The following is a 21,768-nucleotide window of genomic DNA, read 5'->3' as shown; positions in this document are numbered from 1 at the left end:
GATTTTCCTCCCTCTCAATGTTAAAATCAGATGTGGAGATTTCATGAGAATCTCCCAACCATCTCCCCTGAGTTCCTACTTTAAAGCTTATTGATTTATGTCAATCTCTATCCCAGAAGTCTATTTCACTCCCTACTCAGATGGTGTCTATCCCATGAGAACTGTCCTCTGTCCATGAATGCCTCCCAGTGGTCAAACATCTGAAAGCCCTCCTTATTGCGCCACTGCCTGAGCCATCTGTTGATCATCATAATCTTGTCTCACCTTCGTTCTCCTCCTCTAGGGACAGGCAGAATCCCACTGAAGATCACCTGACCCTCCATTTCCTTATGTACCTTCCTCAGCCTGACGTAGTCTCCCTTGATATTTTGGGCCGCGCACATGCCGTAGCCGTCTCGCACTGCTCCGAGTGGTTATATAGCAGTGCACAGCCATACGACCCCTAGTTTCTTCTCTACCCCAGAGAATTGGTATGAAACTCCAAAGCAGAAGGGCGGAGGGAGGGTAGTGGAGCACCCATCTCGAAGAACCTCAGTTTCTGCACAAGGTGAGTAACCTCCTCTTCTTCAAGAAGTATCCCTGTGGGTGCTCCACTTTAGGTGACTGCAGAGCAGTGCCCCTCAGTGAAGGGAAGGGGCTTCGGAGTTGATGGTGGATAACACTGAGCATCTGCTGCTGATTGTTGTTCCAAAGCATAGTGTTTAGTAAAAGTATGGGCTGATGCCCAGGTAGCTGCTTTGCAAATGTCAGCGATAGGTACATTATTGAGAAGGGCCACAGATGTTGATAACGCTCGTGGAGTGCATGCGAATGCCTGGTGGGAATTACAGATTGTTGTTTTGGTAGCACAAATGGATACATCCAGATATTCATTTGGATACTCTGTTTTGAGATTGTTTGGCCCTTCGAGCGGTCTGTTATGGAAACAGAATAGTTGAGATGATTTTCTGAATGTTTTTGTTCTATGTAGAAAGCTCTGTGAACATCTAGCGTATAGAGTGAGGCCTCCCTCCCGTCAGCAAGTGGCTTCGGGAAAAATATAGGTAAGTAAATGGGCTCATTTAAATGAACAGGAGAGGCAACCTTGGGTATGAACTTAGGATGCGAACGTAGGATTACTTTATCCTTAAAGAATGTAGTATAAAGTGGGTGTGCCATTAGGGCACCTAATTCTCCCACTCGTCTTGCGAGCTTGATAGCAATGAGGAAAGCCACCTTCATTGATAAGTGCAACAAAGAGCAAGTTGCAAGGAGTTCAAACAGTTTTCTCATGTGACCATGTAGAAAAAGGTTGAGATCCCACATGGGAGTAGGGTTTCTTAGTGTGGGATAAGTGTTTTGTATGCCTTTAAGAAAGCGTTTAATTGTCGGGTGAGCAAAGTTAGGGACTCCGTCCACCTTGTCGTGGAAGGAGGTGATGGCAGCCAAATGTACTCTGATGTAGCTTGTGGATAGCCCCGATTTTTTAAACCCCAGTATATAGTCGAGGATTCTTGGTAGTGGGGCCGACTATGAAAGATCTGTTTGTCCTGACACCAAGTGCAGAATCATTTCCACTTATGAATATATGTCTTTCTTGTGCTTATTCTCCGACTGTTCCGTAGTACGTCTTTCACTTCCTCAGAACAGTCCTTCTCGACCCCCATCAGCCATGGAGTAACCAGGCCTTGAGATGGAGTACTCGGAGGTTGGGGTCACGGACACACCTTGCATTCTGTGACAGAAGGTGAGGCACTAAGGGAAGGGTTCGAGGCGGTTTCACTGCCATCTGTCACAGGTATGGGAACATTTGTCTAGGCCATGTGGGTGCAATGAAAATGATCCTGGATTTGTCCTGCCTGATCTTGTGAATGCCTCGGCTCAGGAATGGGGTCAGAGGAAATGCATTCATCACTGGCACCTCCCATTTTATGAGGAGCGTGTAGCCTAGTGAGTGATTTCCCAATCTGGCCTGGGACCAATATTGTGGGCACGTGGAAATCTGACCTTTTGCAAAAGAGATCTATGGTGGGGAACCCCCATAGTTTGAATATAGCTTTGAGAATTCTGGGATCCATCTTCCACTTGTGGGTTTGTGGAAAAATCCCTGCTTAGTTGATCCACTGTTGTATTCTGACAGAAAGCCGATATCTCTATGTGGTTGGTGATGCACCAATTCCAGAGGTGTATTGCTTCTGTACATAGGGGGTATGATCATTCTCCCCCTTAGCAATTTATATAGAACACGCATGCTATATTGTCCAAAGGGATCTTGATGGCATTGTTCTTGATTAAATGGAAAAAGTGCTCGCGTGCATTTTGGACTATCCTTAGCTCCAATAAGTTTATGTGCAGGTTGGACTCCGCTGGGGACTAGCGGCCTTGGATTGTATTGTCGCATAGATGTGCCCAACCTACAGGGGACACGTCTGTCATGACGGTCACGGGTGGAACTTTTTGTTGGAAAGGGATTCCTGAGCAGACGTTCTGTGGTTGTGTCCACCATGTTAGTGAGTCTTTTACCCTGCATGGCATTCTGAGGTGTCAGAGAGAGAGAGAGTGTGTGTGTGTGTGAGAGAGTGTGTGTGTGTGGGGGGGTATATACACTGTTCGAAGCCAGGCCTAAGCATATCATGTGGCATCTGGCATCTTTTACAACAAACGTTGTCGCCAACATGTGCCCCAAGAGTTGTAAACATGTTCTGGCAGATGTTTGCGGGCTGTCCATCACCGCTGAAATTAAGTTGACTAGAGTGAGAAAGCATGGTTGGCGTAACACTGCTGTGAGACAGTCCTATGAATTCTAATGGTTGAACAGAAACCAGTGGGCACTTCGGTACATTTATTTGCAATCCGAGGTCCGTGAACAGGGTTATCATGGTCTGCATGGCGTTTATTGCTCCTTGCTGCATTGATGCCCTTATCAGGCAGTCATCTATGTATGGAAATATCATCACTCCTTGTCTGTGGAGGTGAGCTGCAATGACAGTGAGAACCTTGGAAAAAACTCTTAGGGCAGTGGACAGGCCAAAGAGTAGTACTCTGTATTGGAAATGTTGATGCCCTAGGATGAATCTCAGGAATCTTCTGTGTGACAGGTGAATGGTAATATGGAAATAAGCGTCCTGGAAGTTGAGGGCCAAGAGCCAATCCCCTTTCTCTAATGCCAGAATTATTGTGGATAGAGTCACCATTGTCACTAATTTGTTGAGTTTTCGTAAATCCAAGACTGGTCTCCACCTGCAGCTCTTTTTCTGAGTAAGAAAGTAATGGAAATAAAAACCTCTCCCCCGTGTTGAGATGGCATGGATTCCACGACACCTAATTGTAAGAGATGGTTTATTTCCTGTTGTAACAGATGTTCATCAGAGTGGTCCTTAAAGAGGGACAGGGAGGGGGAGTGAGTAGGTGGGATAGAAATAAAGGGGATGGAGTAGCTGTTCCAGATAATCTCTAGAACCCATTTGTCTGTTGTGATGGTGTTCCATATTGGGTAGTATAGTGACAGACGGTCTCCGAACGGTTCCGGAATCGGAGTGTGTGGAAAAAGAAAGATATATAATTTTTTTTAAGAGAAAAAAATAAAAGTAAAAGATAAAATGTAAAGGACAAGGGAATAGAGTAGCTAACTACAACTAAGCTAACACTATCAGGAACAACTATGAACTATTAAGCTTATCTGAGGTAAGATACAGTGCTGCTGTCGCTCTGACTCAAGCCAAAGGCAGTAGAGAAGGACCTGGGGGAGGGTTGGCTGCGCACTACAATGTAACCACTTGGAGCGGTGCGAGACGGCTACTGCGCGTGCATGGCCCAACTGGGCACTGCTACTACAAATCTCTGATTACGAGTGCAGGGCGCCAAAGAAGAACAGTAAGTTATTTCTATTTATGCTCTGAAATGTGCATCCCAAGGCTGTATCTGCTGTGGTATCAAGATGTCTAAATACTAGGTCTTCGCCTAATTCAAATCCCAGAAAGTGTCCAATCATTAACGAAATTTTCAAACTTTTCTTTCCAAGCTAATAGTCAATTCCATCTTTCCACTGGGACTGTTTGACATATTTGAAAAATGTTGGACAGAAAACATGTAATAAAGTAAGAGAAAATTCAAATCAAAGGAAAAAAAAAACTACACGTGAACAATTAAAAATGAACAGTACCAGACAGACAGGTATCAGCTCTTTCAGGACACAGAAAATAATAGTATGACAAACTCATCTGCATTTTTCTGTTAGGCATTCAAATTATGATGGCCAAATGTCCTGAAACAGACAATTACATTGACAATCTATTCTTCCTAGATCTGCTAATTTCCTGAAATTACAAAATCTATTTGCTGCTACCACAGAATCTGTGGGTTTCCTTTTCTGCACGATCAATATCTTTACACTTAGAAGTTGCTAGCATTATTCCTTCCATCCACACTGCCATTTATAATTATGGGATCATTAGACTTCAATTATGAAGAAGTTGATCCTATCTCAGAATATTTTAATATTGTTACATTTACAAAATAATTAGAATCATACTATCTACTATCTCACAAATAACTAGTATTTGTCATGATCCTTGTTCGAATGTTCACTAACGTTATTTTTTTGCTTATTGAATTTCACCTCTGAAGTCTAGGTGGACACCACAGCATAGTAACATATTGTATATACTCGTTCATTAGCCCATTCGTTTATAAGCTGGCCCCCCAAGATGGTTAGGTAAAAATAGCAAAAACTGTATGACCCTTTCATAAGCCGACCCTACATTTAAGGGTTGGCAAACTTTGGCTCCCAGCCTGTCAGGGTAAGCCGCTGATGGGACATTTTGTTTACCTGGAGTGTCTGCAGACATGAAGCTCCTCAGCTCCCGGTAGCCGTGGTTCGCCGTTCCCAGCCAATGGGAGCTGCGGAAAGTGGCGCACCACAGCATAGTAACATATCGTATATACTTGTTCATTAGCCCGTTCATTTATAAGCTGCCCCCCCAAGATGGTTAGGTAAAAATAGCAAAAACTATATGACCCTTTATAAGCCAACCCTATATTTCAGGGGTTGGCAAACTTTGGCTCCTGGCCTGGCGGGACGTTTTGTTTACCTGGAGCGTCTGCAGGCATGGAGCCCCTCAGCTCCCTGTAGCTGCGGTTCGCCGTTCCCAGCCACTTCCCACAGCTCCCATTGGCTGGGAGCGGTGAACCACGGCTACAGGGAGCTGAGGGGCTCCATGCCTGCAGACGCTCCAGGTAAACAAAACGACAACGTATTAGATATTCAATTCAATGATTCTATAAAGTTTAAAATCATCAAATTTTGATATAGGCCCGTTTATAAGCCAACCCCCGCTCTTTGATGTGTCACCTTTTTCCCAAAAATATTCGGCTTATGAACGAGTACATACGGTACTGCTATTCAGTAACCTTTCGATTTATACTAAATAAAAGGAGAGCTCTCTCTTGCTAAGATATATCATTAGGCATTATGAAACAAATTATGGACTGGTAGAGGGATAAGGATCAGAAGACCCTAATTTGGGTTATAATAAATGAAGAATTTCTGAAGCCAATTCTTCAAATTGGCTTTGATCACTACTCGCCACTTCTACCTTGGTACAAGAAAGCATACAAAAAGTACTTGGGGCTCTTACTGTTCTGTCAGTGTAAAAGGGCCTTAAAGTGGGAGTAAAAGGAAGCCACATACCCTTCATAACAATAGTTCTTCGATATGTGTTCTTATCTATATTCCACAGTGGGATACGTATGCATTTCATGTGCGAGACCGGAGAATGCTAGCAACTAATGTTTGTTGGCCTGCATTTGTAGCCTTGCTCTCCTTGTGCTCTGTGCTGAGGGTATAATGGGCAGTGCAGACTGATGCCTCTCTGATTCCTCGGCTTACTGAAAATCAGAGAGGCTCTAAAGCAAATGGGAAGAAGGGAGAGTAGCAGAATACAGAGAGGGACCACACATCTCAAAGAAATCCAGTTATGAAGGATAAGTATCTTCCCCCTTATTTTTCCTTTGAGTGCTGGTTCCTTTGTGTATTCCACTGTGGATGTCTGGCAAGCAGTACCCAGAGGAGGAGAGTGTGAGGATGCAAGTGGTATAGATCTTGTAGAACCGCTGTTCACATGGATGCAGAGGCAGACGAGGCTTGGACCAAAGCATAATATTTCATGAACGTGTGGCTGGAACTCCACATTACTGCGCCTTGCAAATATCAAGCAGAGGTACTTCTTGAAGTGATGCTTGAGGTTGCCTGTGCTTTTTTACAGTGAGCCCATACCCCCTGTGGGGAAGAAAGGTGTGCCAGCTGATAAAGTAGGATACAGCCATAGATCCACTTGGAAATTCTCTGGGAGGATCCTCAAGCAACAGCCAGCCTAACTGACTTTCTGACCTGTTTAACCAATAAAAGTGCCAAAGCGCATCTCATGCCAAAGGAATGAAGTCTAATTTCTCTGAGGCGTGCAGTTTTGGGAAGAAGACAGGTAAGTGGATAGTCTAGTTTACGTGACATTTCAAAACTACTTTAGCTGTGAACTTTGGACCCAGTCATAGTGAGACCTTGTCTTTATGAAATATTATTTAAGAAGAATCTACCATTAGGGCTCCCAGTTCTCTGAGTCAGGTGGAGAGGACATCAACATTGGTTTGCGCCTTGACTGTCCCATCAAAAGTATCTTTTGGTTTGGGGGTGAAGCTAGGTAGCTGCAGCAGAGATGGATCGGGCAGCGTATATCGATTTTTGTACCTTCTGCTGTTTATGAGGTGGCTTGTAAAAGTGCTGGTAGCAGAAGGGCTGTACTGAAGACCTTAGATTGTAAGATTGCTTATGGTTCTTCCTCTTCAGGACTAGTGTATACATACCCAGGGAAAGGAAGGTGGCCCTGGAATATTTTAGTGAATGCAAGGACACGTCTTCTGGTTGACAAGACTGACGTCAAAGGGCTAGTCTTGCCTGGTGTTCTGTACCTGAACCTGGAAGAGTGTAGCCAAGATTCCTAGTGCATCACTATAGCATAGGAGTGGCCAAACTTACTGACCATTTGAGCTGCATACGCTAATCTTCAGAAGTTCAAGAGCCATAGGACACGCACAACCTGGCCCGCGGGGTGATGCTTGCCAGGGCACATGTCTTCTGCCTGGACACTCCCCTATGGGGCTAAAGCCCTTAGACCCCACTCCGTACAGGGTAGAAGCCCCTAGTCCCAACACCTTGCCACAGGGCAGAAGCTCCAAGCTCCCCTCTGCCCAGTCTGGTAGGCGGAGAATGGGGGAGGGGAGTTCCGTGAGCCGCACTTTACCTGTAAAACAACAACATGCAGCTCACAAGCCACAGTTTGGCCACGCCTGCTATAGCAATTGCCATGGATCTTGAAGCAGTATCGGCAGCATTAACTGCAGCTTGTGATGAGTTTCCTGCCACTTATCTGCCCTCATCAGGGGTCTCTTCCAGTTCTAGGAGATAGGCTATCTCCATATATTATTATTATAAAATAATTGAGGGGAAGAAAAACTGAATAAAGAGAAGATGTCATTTTTTGTTACAGAGAAGCTTACAGGCTGCATTATTTTTTCAAAATTGTGCCAGTACAAAAGTCCTGGGCCCACCACTATTTGGAAAGTTGAAATATAATCAAATTTCACTGATTGCTTTGATATAAGCTGAAAGTACTATCACTATGATCATATGGGAAATTCTTCATAATTTCAATATTATTTGGCCACTTTAGAAATTTTGTCCTCTTCAAAGAAAGTGTATTTGCTCATTTTCACAGAAAATGAATTAAAACCAAGTATACCTAATTGATTACCCTACCAAGGGCTTCATCCCAATGTCACAACATTTTTGACAGGGTCTTGAGATGAATTAAAGAAATTTAATTAGGCAAAGATTCCTCAATTCGGTACAGTGTTAAAAAAATTGAAGAAATATTATGTTCAACAACCACAGACAAACATACCAGAAACTCCCATGCTCTAGTCACAATTTTTTTAACCCAACATCCCCAAATAAACAAACAAAAAAACCACACTGAAAACAATCACTTACTCCTGCTTAAACAGTCCTCATTATTATAATGACAAGGTATAGAGAATTGGCTGAAAAGAAAAGGATCCTTTTTGAATCCAAAAAGATCAATCTTTAAGGAGGAGAAAAGAAAAAGTGCCCTCAAACATTCAAAATGTGAGTTCAGGCTTGGGGGTGTCTTGTAATAACTGACTGCCTCACTATACCCAAAACAGAACAGAAAGCTTCACCTATAGCACTGCACTAAGCTGATGGTGATATTCCTCAAGTGTTGCTATTGGGGGGGGGGGGGGAAACAGAAATTTAGCTCAGGTGTCATGATAAGCGTGACCCTAGAGCACCCCAATGTCAGAAGGCAAGGGGCTCCCTGGTATCTAGGAGTAAGTTTCAGCTGCCCTGACCAGCGCAGTGTACCCCAACTCACTGTTGTCATAATCTAAATCTAATGTCTAAAAGGTATCATGTAAGGTATATGTGAACTGGTGACACACTGGTGATTAAAGTCATTGTGAAGTGTATGTATTAATGCTATATGTAAAATTATGGGCTAAGGTGATATTGTGTTTTGGAGTCTATAAACAGACCAAGGAGGCAAACCAGCTTTCCCCCCCCCAGACAGAAGAATGTGGCTCTGCCTGCTTGAGTGTGTCTCCAGTGTAAACAAAGTCAGGTGTGGCCAAAAGACAATGGATATCAGAGACTGGAGGAAGATCATTTGCATTGTAAAAAAAAAAAAAAAAAAAAAACACAAAAAGGAGAGAAGCCAGCATGGTGTCTACACCAAACAGGAGAAAGGAACTTTATCTAGGGATACACTTCAGAAGAACACATTTAAAAGTTTTACTGGACTATACAAAGAAGGGGAATGAACCCCTAAATCCTCCTTTACCTGAAGAGTCAAAGAAACCAACTGCTTTGAGCTCCATGTGTTGGGTCCTGGCTAAAGAACGGGCCAGCCATGCTGGAAGAATTGTGGAGGTCAGACAAACATCTCAGAATAAAAGATCCGGTTTGTTGAGTTTTAGAAACATATTTTTACTTTTGCTTGTTTGCAATCATTTCTAGCCTTATTGCTTAAACTTGGTATCACTAAACTTACATCCTTATGTTTTACCATACATCATCTCAGTACAGGAACGCCTCACTTAAAGTTGTCCCGGTTAACGTTGTAACGTTGCTGATCAATTACAGCAGCGGTAATCAAAGGCGGTCCGCCGCTTGTTCAGGGAAAGCCCATCACGGGCCGGGCCAGTTTGTTTACCTGACGCGTCCGCAGGTTTGGCCGATTGCAGCTCCCACTGGCTGCGGTTCGCCGCTCCAGGCCAATGGGGGCTGCGGGAAGTGCCGTGGGCTGAGGGATGTGCTGGCTGCCTTTAAGTACTCTGTGGGGTCAGAGTACTTAAAGGGGCAATGTGCGTCTCTCTCACACACAGGGTGTATGTCTCTGTCTCTCTCTGCCATTCTGTCTCCCCTCCCTCCATTCATGCTGCCTTGTAGAGTGTGATGCTACATTTAACCCTTGAGGGCTCAGCTGAGTGCTAGTTCATCATTTAGCACTAAGGCATTCCCTGGGGAATATCCCACCCTCTGACTCTACCACCTCAACCAAGCTTCACAATCATCATTGCTGCATACAGTATTAAATTTATATATATATAATAAATAAATTTATATATATATATTTATTTATTATATAAATAAAAAAATAAATCTGTCTGGCAAAAAACATTTCCCTGGAACCTACCCCCCCCCCCCCCATTTACATTCATTCTTATAGAGAAATTGGATTCGCTCAACATCGTTTTGCTTAAAGTAGCATTTTTCAGGAACATAACTACAACGTTAAGCAAGGAGTTACTGTACTTTGATTGAAGTGGAAGGTTTGTCAACCCCAGTTAAATTAATAAACTGCTGTGTACTATCCCTTAGAATGAGCATCAAATTCAGTAAGGTTTTGTGGGTGCTACAATAAGAGGAATTGAGCACTGCAGAAAGGTGTCTCTGAGGAACTCAGGAACTGGAGTTTACTGATTGTTACCTGCTGGGTAAGATTTGGACTGGCAGAATGCTGAAAATTTTGCCAGCATGACAGACAAGCTAGTGTCTCAGGGAGCTGACATAGCTTTGCAGCTGCAAATTTCTCAGTTGCTGAGGCTGAGGAGGTAACAGTGGTTCACAGTTCTGGGAACCCAGGCAGATGACCACAATAGGCAACTCAAGAGCAGAGTGATTTTCAACCATCTGATTTAGTTATAAATTGTCATTTTTAGGAGACAATTTATTTGGAACCTTGAGCCTACATATTCTATTATTTTAAAAGCTTTCAGTGTATCTTTAAATAAAATATTCCCTAAGCTTAGTGCAAGTATTCAATCATGATTATTTTTTCCTGGTTAGTTCTTTTCAGCAACTGTATTTTATTTTAACTATACTAATGAAATTTAAAAATAGGACAGCACGTACTGTATATTCTACAAAACTAATTATAAAATATGCCTACAAATATTTGCTTAGTTCACAATGCCGGCCAACTAAAAGTGGTATGAATTAGTGGAATCATTGTTGGAACGAAAAGCAATGAAAAAACTAAACTGTCCGTTCAAAGCATGGAAAATGTCAACAGTTTGTTGACTGCCAAAGAGGTTAAGCACATTGAGAATACAGTTCAAAAACCCAAACACAAGGTAGTTTTACATATGTTACTAATAACAGAAATACAGTTGCCTAGCAGGGTTCACACTTCTCTCCATTGCTGCAGTCCTTGTTTTCAGTACTTATAACTATGTCAAAGTAACCATTTCAGTTGATATTTTCCCTGACAAAAAAGGCTTATTTTATTTTAACCAAAGTTGCAGCAAAAATGATACAGCTGTTTCAAAGAGTGGAATTAGGGGAGAATTCATTTTGCCCATGTTAAAAAAATTCTTACAACTGTTTCACTGAGAAGCTCTGGCATGCCTCCATGCTTTGGAGCAGGAGCTTGAAATTAATAAGGGGTGCAGGAAACAATGTCAGAGATGGGTTTCTGGCCCAACCAAATGTTCCGTTTATCCAACTACCCAAATTCAGTCAAGTTACGAACTTTTGAAAAAAAAAATCTCAGTTTATACTTGTCAGAATTTGGCAGTTAAGTTCTCTAAGATTTTATCTGTACTGGGCATGCTCCAGCTTAGTGCTGTAGGTGCTGAGAAGGATTTTCCCTGTAACTGCTGCTCCCAGCAACTGCAGGCCACTGGGGGGTATATCTACTGCAATTAAAAACCGACAGCTGGCCCATGCTAACTGACTGGGCTCAGGCTGTGAAGCTGTTTCATTGCAGTGTATATTTCTGGGCTTGGTCTGGAGCCCAGGCTCTAGGATCCTGCGAGGTGGGAGTGTCCCAGAACTCGGGCTGCAGCCTAAGCCCGGAAGTCTACACAGCAGTTAAACAGCTCTGCAGTCCAAGCCTTGTGGGCCCCAGTCAGCTGGCATGGGCCAGCCACAGGTGTCTAATTGCAGAGTAGACATTTCCTGTGACACTGAGCACAGGAACTGAGAGCAGGGAGATTGTCTCTTCTGTGCCCGCGCTGCTGGCCCCCAAGCAGGATGGAAGAAGGAGGTAGGTGGCTTATATTCAGAGCGGGGCAAGAGCCAACTCTTGTTGGGAGACAGAGAATGGGACTGGCTGGGCAAAGACCCTGGAACTTCAAGCCAAGGAGAGGAAAAAAGGGGGGAGCAAACTAGGAACTAGACTGGCTGTAGAACTGGAAACTGACAGACTGGTTATGCTAGAGGCCTGGGGAGATTAGGGATGGGGGGGAAGTGAGAGCCTGGGACTGGCTGGGAAAAGAGCCTGGTGGGGTGGGGGGAGAAACAGAACTGGTTTGAGGAGCTTAGGGAGCCCAGACAAGGAAACTAGGACTAGCTGGGCAAGGAGACTGGATAGGGAGCTGAGGGTGGGGTAAAAAGAAAAGAAAGGACAGATACAGGGTGGTGGGTACAGGGGAAGAAGGGAACAAGCTTGGAGGGAAACAAGGGCAGAAGGATCTGTAACCAGGAGAACACACTCCCTTTCAGAAACTGGAATGGAACCCAAAGATTCATGATTCTCACCATTCCTCTGTTGTCAGCAAATATCTGAAATCCATGGTCAACAGGTATGTCTCACCTCCCCACCCTAGTGAGTTGTCCACATAAGAGGATGACAACCTGCTACTGATGGAGGTTAGTTACCTGTAACTGGAGATCCTACAAGATGTGTGGTCCTTTTCTGTATTCTACATGTGGGTATGCATTTGCTCCATGCATCTGAGATCAGAGAACTGGCAAGTAACATCCGTTGGTCCACGCTGCACCATGTTGCTCCTCATACTTAGGGTACGTCTTCACTACCCGCCGTATCAGCCGGTAGCGATCGATTTATCAGGGATCGATATATCACGTCTCGTTAAGATGTGATATATCGATCCCCGAATGCGCTCCCTGTCGACTCCAGAACTCCACCGGAGCGAGCGGTGGTAGCGGAGTCGACGGGGGAGCCACGGACATCGATCCCGCGCCGTGTGGACCCCAGGTAAGTCGATCTAAGATACTTTGACTTCAGCTACGCTATTCACGTAGCTGAAGTTGCATATCTTAGATCGTTTCCCCCCCCCCCCAGTGTAGACCAGCCCTTAGTGCCAAGGTCGTAAGGGGTGGTGCAGACCGACTACATCTCTAGTTCCTTCTCTACTGTGAATCCAGAAATGATCCAAAGCAGAGGAGAAGGAAGGCAGGTAGTGGAATACAAATAGGGACCACACATCTCAAAGATCCTCCAGTTACAGGTAAGTAACCTAGAGTTCCGTCTATACCTTCACAAAGCATTATGCTTTAGTCCAAACCTCTTCTGCAGATCCAGAATTACAGACATCTATAGCACCTGCATCTTAACACCCTCCCGCACTCCTGCACCTGTGAATGCTGCTTACCAATCACCTATGCATGGAATACACATAGGGATCAGCACTTGCAGAAGAAATAGAGGTTGCTGCCCTACAAATGTCCAGTATAGGCACTTCTTGAAAAGGACACTACTGAAATTCCCTGTGTTCTCATGGTATGGGCCCATATCCTGTGCAGGGGAGGCAGATGAGCTAACAGACAGCAAAGGACGATGCAGCCAGAGACCTGGTCTGTAGGTGACTTCTCTTATCAGGCTGTTCATGGCCTGGAATCTGTCCTTAGGGAAATAGGGATCCCATGGATTAGTTATATAAGGAGGGACCCCAAGGCATTGGGTACCATCGGTTTCCCAGATAATTGTGTCTGGCTGGAGGATGGGTCCGAGACATCATAGAGCAGGGGTTTCTCAAACTGGGGGTTGGGACCCCTCAGGGGGTCACAAGCTGTCAACCTCCACCCCAAACTCCGCTTTGCCTCCAGCATTTATAATGGTGTTAGATATATAAAAAAGTGTTTTTAATTTATAAGGGGTGGGGGGGTCGCACTCAGAGACTTGATATGTGAAAGGGGTCACCAGGAAAAAAGTTTGAGAGCCACTGTCCTAGAGACTCTGTTCAGGCCAACCGCTAGCCTCTGTATGTGGAGGTGATGACTTGTCTGAGACGTTGGATTCAGCCAACGAGAAGGGAGATTCTGGCTACATCAGGGATGTCATCAGTAACAGCAGATGAAGATGCCAATTTATGGACAGAGTAGGGGAGTAACTCCTTTTCATTAAGGTGGGTTTCTGTCCTTGTGTCAAGATGTCCCTTACGAGGACGAGATCCGGAAAAAAGAGGGGATTGAAGGTAAGGAAAGGTGCAAATATCCTCCAGAAAGTTATAAGTGTTAGTCTGTGCCAGAGTGCAGGGTGCCAAGTAGTCAGAACTGATCCGGTGTGTCCATGGACATGGTGGTCAACAAATCCTTACAGAAGTGAGTCAAGTGCTGTCTAAGAGGAGTCCAACTTGGAGCTCTCTGTTGATGCCAGTGGGTGCTGATCCTTTGGTTCATGAACTGGAGCCAATATCAACAGATCCTCTCTCTTTCACACCTTACCCTTGTGGGTGGGAGGTTTAGGCAGACCTAAGTCTTTAGGACTTGTACACAAAGACTCACAAAACCAGGCCAGAGTCAGGGAGGGATCCTTTCTTTGAGGAGCAAACCTAGAAGGGAATCTGCTCTGGTTCCTATGAGAGTGCCTCTTACTCTCATGCAAGGCAACCATTCCTTTGACTAATCAGCTTTGGCCTCTGCTCCAGAGTTTGTGCTCGGAGGAGCGCTGCTTGCAGACTGCAGGGTCTCATGGCCTTCTGCAAGAGATACTCCCTCAATTGAAGCAATCATCTCTCTCAGGTTAAAAGAGGAAAGGAGCGGCAAATGCCACACTTGGAAGAGATGTGAACCTCCCCAGGGCAGTTAAAGCATCGCTGATGGTCACTGCTGACTGAGAAAGAGCGGAGGCAGGAGACAGGAGACAGTTCTTAAATCCTGGATTCTGCACATAGTCCTTCTCCCAAGGTAGGAAAAATGGGAAGGGTCCCCGAGATGAGGAAAACTACTCTACTTTAACTGTAGAACTCCTAAAGCACTAAAAACACTAAATTCTAATAATATATACAGAAGTACTTATAGGTAGAAAAACAAAAAAAGCTTTGGACATAGAGGATTCTGATTCAAGCAGTAAGAAGGAACTGGAGAGGCTGTCAGTCCACACCATAGGTGCCGACTCCGTGGGTGCTCCGGGACTGGAGCACCCACGGTGAAAAATTGGTGGGTGTTCTGCACCCAGCAGCAGCTCTCTCACATCCGCCTCCTCCCCTGAGCACGCCGCGGCTCTGCTTCTCCCCCTAGCTCCCAGTGCTCGCAAGTGCTGGGAGGGAGGGGGTGGAGGGGGAACATGGTGCTCTTGGGGAAGAGGCGGGGACGGGGTGGGGATTTGGGGAAGGAGTCCAATAGGGGCAGGGAGGGGGCGGAGTTGGGGTGGGGATTGAGCATCCACTGGCGCCCGAAAAAGTTGGCGCCTATGGTCCACACCTCTCCTTATATCCTCAATACTAAGCATGAGGAGTGCCAGGGCACAGGTGTGGCCCAATGGACACTACTTGCAAATTCTCTCGTCTGAGGTGCATGGACTGCATGTGTACCCATGTGTGGAATGCACACAGGAACCAGCACTTGAAGAAGAACCATCAGTTATTGTTGGCTGAAGTGGTAAAGATCTGTGCTATGCATCTAAAGGTTCTAACCCTAATGATGACCAATCTCTGAAGATGAATCAGGGTAGTGTAGTGAAAAGAGGCTGTCTTCTGTAGGACTCATGCCTCATTTGTTACAGAAATCAGAAGGTGGGAAGCTAATTAGGTAAAGAATGTCAGGAAGAGAAAAGTGGTCTCATGCCTAAGGCAGCTGAAGTCTGACCTGGAGAACTGGATTCCAGACCTGGATCTGCCAGAGATTTCCCTTGTGATGCTAGGCAAGTCATTTAAAACAAATTTTTCCACAGGGAGTCAATTTTGTAATCTTTGTTTTCCGGTGTGAAACTTGAGACCACAGGGGTCTGATTTGCAGAAGTGCTGAACATTCACAGCTACAACTGAAGTCAATGGGAACTGTGGTTTGAACATCTAAAGTGCTAGTTGAAATATCACGTCCTAGCCATTTCAAGCTGGACTCCCAATGTTAGTATACACTTTCAACCTTCATCTGTCTATACCTCAGTCTGTAAAATGGTGATATCTCACACACCCTCCATGCAAGGTTGCTGTGAAAATAAATTAAAGTTTGTGAAGACTCAGATACTGTAGTGATGAACACCACAGAAAAGCCCCCAAGAAATTAATGATTCTGTATTCAGGGCAAAAGTTGAATAGTGTGCAATAAAAAACACCTACAACCACACATTAAACAATAAAGATAACACAAAATATTGAACAGCTGCTAATTCAGTGAGCACTATCCATCTTGTGCACTGAATGAGGCAGGGGTCCTGTGGAAAAAAAATTTTAATTGTGTAAACAAACACTGCTCAGACAACCTTAATTCTTGTATTTTCTAACTTTTGAGTACTAAACTTTGCAATCTTAACATTGGTTTACAGTAGGGTTTTTTTTTTAAATGAAATATAACCCAAACTTAAGCATAATGAGACAACTCACAAAGCTTTACTTCAATTAATTAATATATCCATCCCCATAGACATTTTAATGCTGCATCTATTTCCTGATTTCAATCACTTAGCCTCTTCCTCACCAAGCCTCAAAAATCATGACCAGCCATGACTTAATTTGCTCCACTTCTTGAGCTCTTAAAAAGTAATATGCCTCATTCATTGTATGAATCACAGGACTGGAAGGGACCTTGAGAGATCATTTAGTTCAGTCCCCTGCACTCACAGCAGGACTAAGTATTATCTAGACCATCCCTGACAGGTGTTTGTCTAACCTGCTCATCACTTAAGATTTTTAAGGAAATTCCACAACCTCCCTAGGCAATTTATTCCAGTGCTTAACCACCCTAACAGTTAGGAAATTTTTCCTAATGTCCAACCTAAAACCTCCCTGGCTGCAATTTAAGCCCATTGCTTCTTGTCCTGTCCTCAGAGGTTAAGAACAACAATTTTTCTCCCTTCTCCTTTTAACAACCTTTTATGTACTTTAAAAGTGTTATGTCCCTTCTCAGTCTTCTCTTCACCAGACTAAACAAACCCAATTTTTTCAATCTTCCTTCATAAGTCATGTTTTCTAGACCTTTAATTATTTTTGTTGCTCTTCTCTAGATTTTCTCCAATTTGTCCACATCTTTCCTGAAATGTGGCACCCAGAACTGGACACAATACTCCAGCTGAAGCCTAATTAGCACTGAGTAGAGTGGAAGAATTACTTCTCGTGTCTTACTTACAACACTCCTGCTAATACAACCCCAGAAAGATGTTTGCTTTTTTTGCAACCGTGTTACACTGTTGACTCATATTTAGCTTGTGGTCCACTATGACCCCCAGATCCCCTCTGAGGCAGCCATTTCCCATTTTGTATGTGTGCAGCTGATTGTTTCTTCCTAATTGGAGTACTTTGAATTTGTCCTTACTGAATTTCATCCTATTTACTTCAGACCATTTCTCCAGTTTGTCTAGATCATTTTGAATTTTAATCCTATCCTCCAAAGCACTTGCAATCCCTCCCAGCTTGGTATTGTTCGCACACTTCAGAAGTATACTCTCTATGCCATTATCTAAATCATTGATGAAGATATTGAACAGAACCAGACCCAGAACTGATCCCTGCAGGACCCCACTCATTATGCCCTTCCAGCATGACTGTGAACCACTGATAACTATTCTCTGGGAGGCTACTCTGGAAACTTTCACTGAATAGGGAAAATTCCTAAGTGGCAAATCTGTCTCTACACCAACCACTCCTGCTCCTCCTCCAGGGCCAAAAGGTTGAGCTGGGGAGAGATGGTTCAGCTGGCACAAAATAAAGCAGCTCTAAAGTCACTGTCTTGAACTAGGGGCGGAATCTGCATGGGTGATGGTGTGCACACAGACACCGTTCCAGGCTCCAAAATACTAGTGTGAAACTTTTTTTAAAAATGCATTACAATTTTGGCCTGTCGAGTACCTACTTCATGTAAAACTATTTACCTCTTTTAGTTGATCAGCACTCCCCCATGATGCTGAACGCTGATGCGATCTCTTTTCTGATCCCTCTTCTGCCCAACAGCTAGGTGTCTAAAGAAAACAAACAGCAAATGTGAGGTTTTTAGTTCAACTTCTAGCTGCTATTTTATATTAATATACTGAATTCACCATGTAAGAGACAAACTTTCTGCACAATTTACTGGTCTCATCTTCCAGCAATGTATTGAAACATTCAGTATACTGTCTGCACATGCATGTAAATGCATATTTCAAAAACCGACATACATGTAGTGAGAATGTTCTCAATGCATATGAAGTTAGTTAGTGAAAATAGACAATTCTATACATTTTCTCCCTTCAACAGTAACTGCATCTCCCATCAAGTCCTTTCATTTCATCACCTTTATTTCATTTGTTCATGACCTCCCTTCAAGGTCAGCTCAGCACAGTGAATGGCAGTTACAGAAGTTAGAAAAATTATAACAGACACTTTCTTTTTATTATGTGGAGTTAAAATGCTTTGCTGCAGTGTGGTCACAATAGTTTTTTAATTTTAATGTAAGGTTGTAAATATGTATCAATAACTTAAATGGGAGAACAACAGAACACTGTAATTTAAAAAACAATTACCACCAATATCTGAAAGCCAGATAAGCCAAAGTTAAGGTGGTTATTTACACATTGGAAAATGTGGAAATATTGGAGTTAAGGCAGGTTTTCAAGCCTGTCATAAAAATAGGTTAGTCACTCAGACAGTATTTCATGACCTCTCTCTTACTACAAAATATGGCTCTGATTCTACAGAGAAACACTCTTGCATGCATCTTTGCACATAAGTAGATCCTCTGAGTTTAGGGAACTACTTATGTACATAAAATTACTCATGTATGTTTGCAAGATTGGGACCTTACCTCTCCCCAACCACCACACCCCAGCAGTTTTAAAGCAAAAAGACTGAAAGGAATCTGGTGTATTTTCTATTTTTCAACACTGTTTAAAGAGCTAGCAGAATTTCTACAGGATTACAAGAAATAATGAAAAAGAATCCACCATCACAAGTTGCTCCAATTTAAAAAAAAACAACAACCCTGGAATATATGGCTTTCACAACACTTTAGACATTTAGATTAGAAAGCAATAGAAATGTAAATTCTGTTAACTATATAAAAATATTGTAAACCTAATCCTCACATTATAAAAAGATGAAGGCCAAACAGTACAAAATGAATTCTTAAAAAAAACTATGAGACACTGCCCCATGAGGCAGCAGAAACAGGAAGCCCTCCTGCTTAAACGTTTTTATGTGAGTCAGAGGCAGCAGGGGTCTAAATAGAGAAATTGGGGAACAGGATCATGTCCTTCCCCCCTCTGCACTCCTGATTTAATTGGTGAGGGAAGCAGAACTGACAACTAATGTAGACAAAGCTCTGGAGTTAGTACATTTTTTTACTGGTGAGAAGTGAGTGGAAAAAGAATCAATAGTCTACCCCAGTCTATTTTCATTTACTATATGCACACAGTCTGTAATTATCTTGAACAAAGAGTAATTGACAGCAAAAGCAACAGCTGCAGAGTTTAAAATTTACATTTACTTTTAAGAACTCCAGGAGCAGCAATGTGAAATGTGGATACAGAAAGGCTGGAACACTTTACTTGTGCTACAACTGGTTTAATAACGAAAGACAGAGACACAGAAAACAACAAACAACTCACTGACTTAAGAATCATAGGTCTAGCATTCTCTTCAGTCTGCCTCTGACCTTATTTTCTACTAAAATCCTAGCCCTCTGTGCCCCTAAGTTGCCTCAAAGTTCTTCTGTGGATATACTGCTAAATCAGGTCACGGCCTTTCAAACAGTTATTAATGTGAGTATCTTTACATAAGTAGTCTTGGTAAGCTTAACAGGACTATTGCATCAACTTACTTGTGTGTGAAGGAGTTTACAGGACCGGGTCCTTTGCTTGCAACACTACACTATAGTGATTCCTCAAATACAGCATTTAAGTCAGGCAACACCATATTTGACTCCAAGAGAATCAATATTCACACAGGTAAAAAGAAAATTCAGGTCCTGAAGGCTTAAAATAACATGCAGTTCTTTGAATATCTTCAGCCAGCCAGCATCTCTCCCTCAGAACTGTTACGTTGCTGCTTTCAACTCTGTCTTAACCTCATGTCAAACATTAATATTTTTGTAAAAACACGTGTGTGCGCGCTGTCATCCCAAAATACTATGGGCATAGACCCATATGTATATCCTATTCAAACAAAGACTAACCTTTAAAACAAACAAAAACTCTTACTACAATCAAACAGGACTGCTGTTTTTGCAAATATATGTAAACTAAAGTGGTAACATATCTATTACTCCCCAAACACTGTTAAACCCATCTCACAAAAACTGTGTGGGAAGGAAGGCCTTAAAAACATCCTGTTTCAAAGAGTATTTTTTCTCTTTGTATTACTTGTTATGGTAGCCTTTTCAAGTTTCATTTTGTTTTCAATTCTACAAAAAGTGTGTATTCATGGCAGCTTAACATTAACATCCTTGTCCTACAATTACACCTAATTTCCTCATTTATAGAATTGTCAAGCATATTAAATAGCAAAATAAAGTAACAGCAACATCAGACCACAATGAGTCACAACAGCAAGGATGTTGCAGTTCAGGCCAGAAGCAGGAGCTAACCAACCGTGTTTTTACAGATGTCTTCTGCTTAAAGAGAATGTGGTAACAACAAATAAGGGATCAGCAGCAGTATTACAGTAGCGTCTACACCTGCAAACCAGAGAAGGGCCCTCTTGTGTTATCTATAGAGATAAGAGATGGTCCTTGCTCCAAAGAGTTTACAAGCTTAGTTTAAACCAGGGATTGGCAACCTTTGGCACGCAGCTCGCCAGGGTAAGCACCCTGGCGGGCTGGGCTGGTTTTTTTACCTGCCGTGTCAGCAGGTTCAGCTGATCGCGGCTCCCACTGGCCACGGTTCGCTGCTCCAGGCCAATGAGGCTGGCGGGAAGCGGCAGCCAGCACATCCCTCGGCCCACGCCGCTTCCTGCAGTTCCCATTGGCCTGGAGTGGCGAACCGCGGCCAGCGGGAGCAACAATCGGCCGAACCTGTGAACGTGGTAGGTAAACAAACCGACCCAGCCCGCTTACCCTAGCGAGCCGCGTGCCAAAGGCTGCCGATCCCTGGTTTAAAACAAGATATGGCAGCTGGTTAAACTAAATGAGAGTGGAAAGGACAGGATAACACAATTCTGCAATATCCTTCTCAAGTTAAAAAGGTGGAGTGAGCTGCTATTTTGGGATATGAAGGTCCAGGGTTCAAGTCTCCATTGAGAGAAATTGTTCGCAGGAGACCAAAATAGAGGGGAAAAACCTCTGACGAGGATACATTTGGTTGCTTTCCTCAATCCCAATTTGCATTATACCATCCCATTGTTCTAATTTACCCAATTTTGTGAAGACTGGTGTTTCCTCCAAAATGCGTATGGTAATTCTGCTCTGCTTTTTCATGCCTGCCAGATATACGTACCTCCAAACATTCTTCCCACTGCATTTAGATCAGAAATGGTGCAGATTGCACCATCACCTCTGCAATTTACCCAAATTCTAAATAAACTATACTTTTTTACCAGTCCTCTGCATTAGCTACTATATCTAGCTTGTGTTTCAGAACCAGATACAAATCATCATAAAAGGAAAGCCAATCTAGCTTTTATAAAAGGTAGTAATTTTTTGAAAGTTTTCAGCTAAGAATTGTGGCCAGGAAACAGTAGTAGGGTGATCTTTGCATAGCACAGTAGAAATTTTAAAGCAGTGATGGAGCAGTCACTTAAAAGTACAATACTAAAGTAACTTATCTGACACTTAGGAGGAGCTCTATATCAACTGCTGATAATTAGGTCTGTGTTTCTTCATTCATTAATCTTAAAAGGGCCAATGGACCTTCAGGAGAGTTAGGGTATACCTGGACCATGTGGGCCACACCTGGGAGCAATCAGGTACTCCAGGTGGCACTCTTTAGTTAATTAATAATGGAACAGCTGAGCTAGAAAGAGTCTGCTAGAAAAGCATCAAGAAAAAGTTACTTAGAAGGAAAGGTGGGACAAAAAGTTCTCTCTAGAGAAGCCCTTGGCTGTTGCTGCCTGGAGGAACCCACA

At 43.3% G+C, this 21,768-nt stretch overlaps 1 protein-coding gene across 2 annotated transcripts in view; it reads right to left on the bottom strand.

Moving 5' to 3' along the window:
- Positions 1–21,768, bottom strand: part of GLCCI1 (glucocorticoid induced 1) — a 98,404-nt gene that overhangs the window by 32,692 nt on the left and 43,944 nt on the right. For both annotated transcript variants that reach the window (XM_005299877.4, XM_008163419.4), the window contains exon 3: positions 17,607–17,693. In XM_005299877.4, coding sequence (XP_005299934.2) covers positions 17,607–17,693 — 87 coding nt within the window. The remainder of the gene's footprint in view (positions 1–17,606; positions 17,694–21,768) is intronic.

This window comes from Chrysemys picta, chromosome 2 (genome assembly GCF_011386835.1).
Source record: "Chrysemys picta bellii isolate R12L10 chromosome 2, ASM1138683v2, whole genome shotgun sequence".
Classification (NCBI taxonomy): domain Eukaryota; kingdom Metazoa; phylum Chordata; order Testudines; family Emydidae; genus Chrysemys; species Chrysemys picta.
Note: the sequence above shows the minus strand (reverse complement) of the source record. Positions and strands in the feature narration are given on the sequence as shown.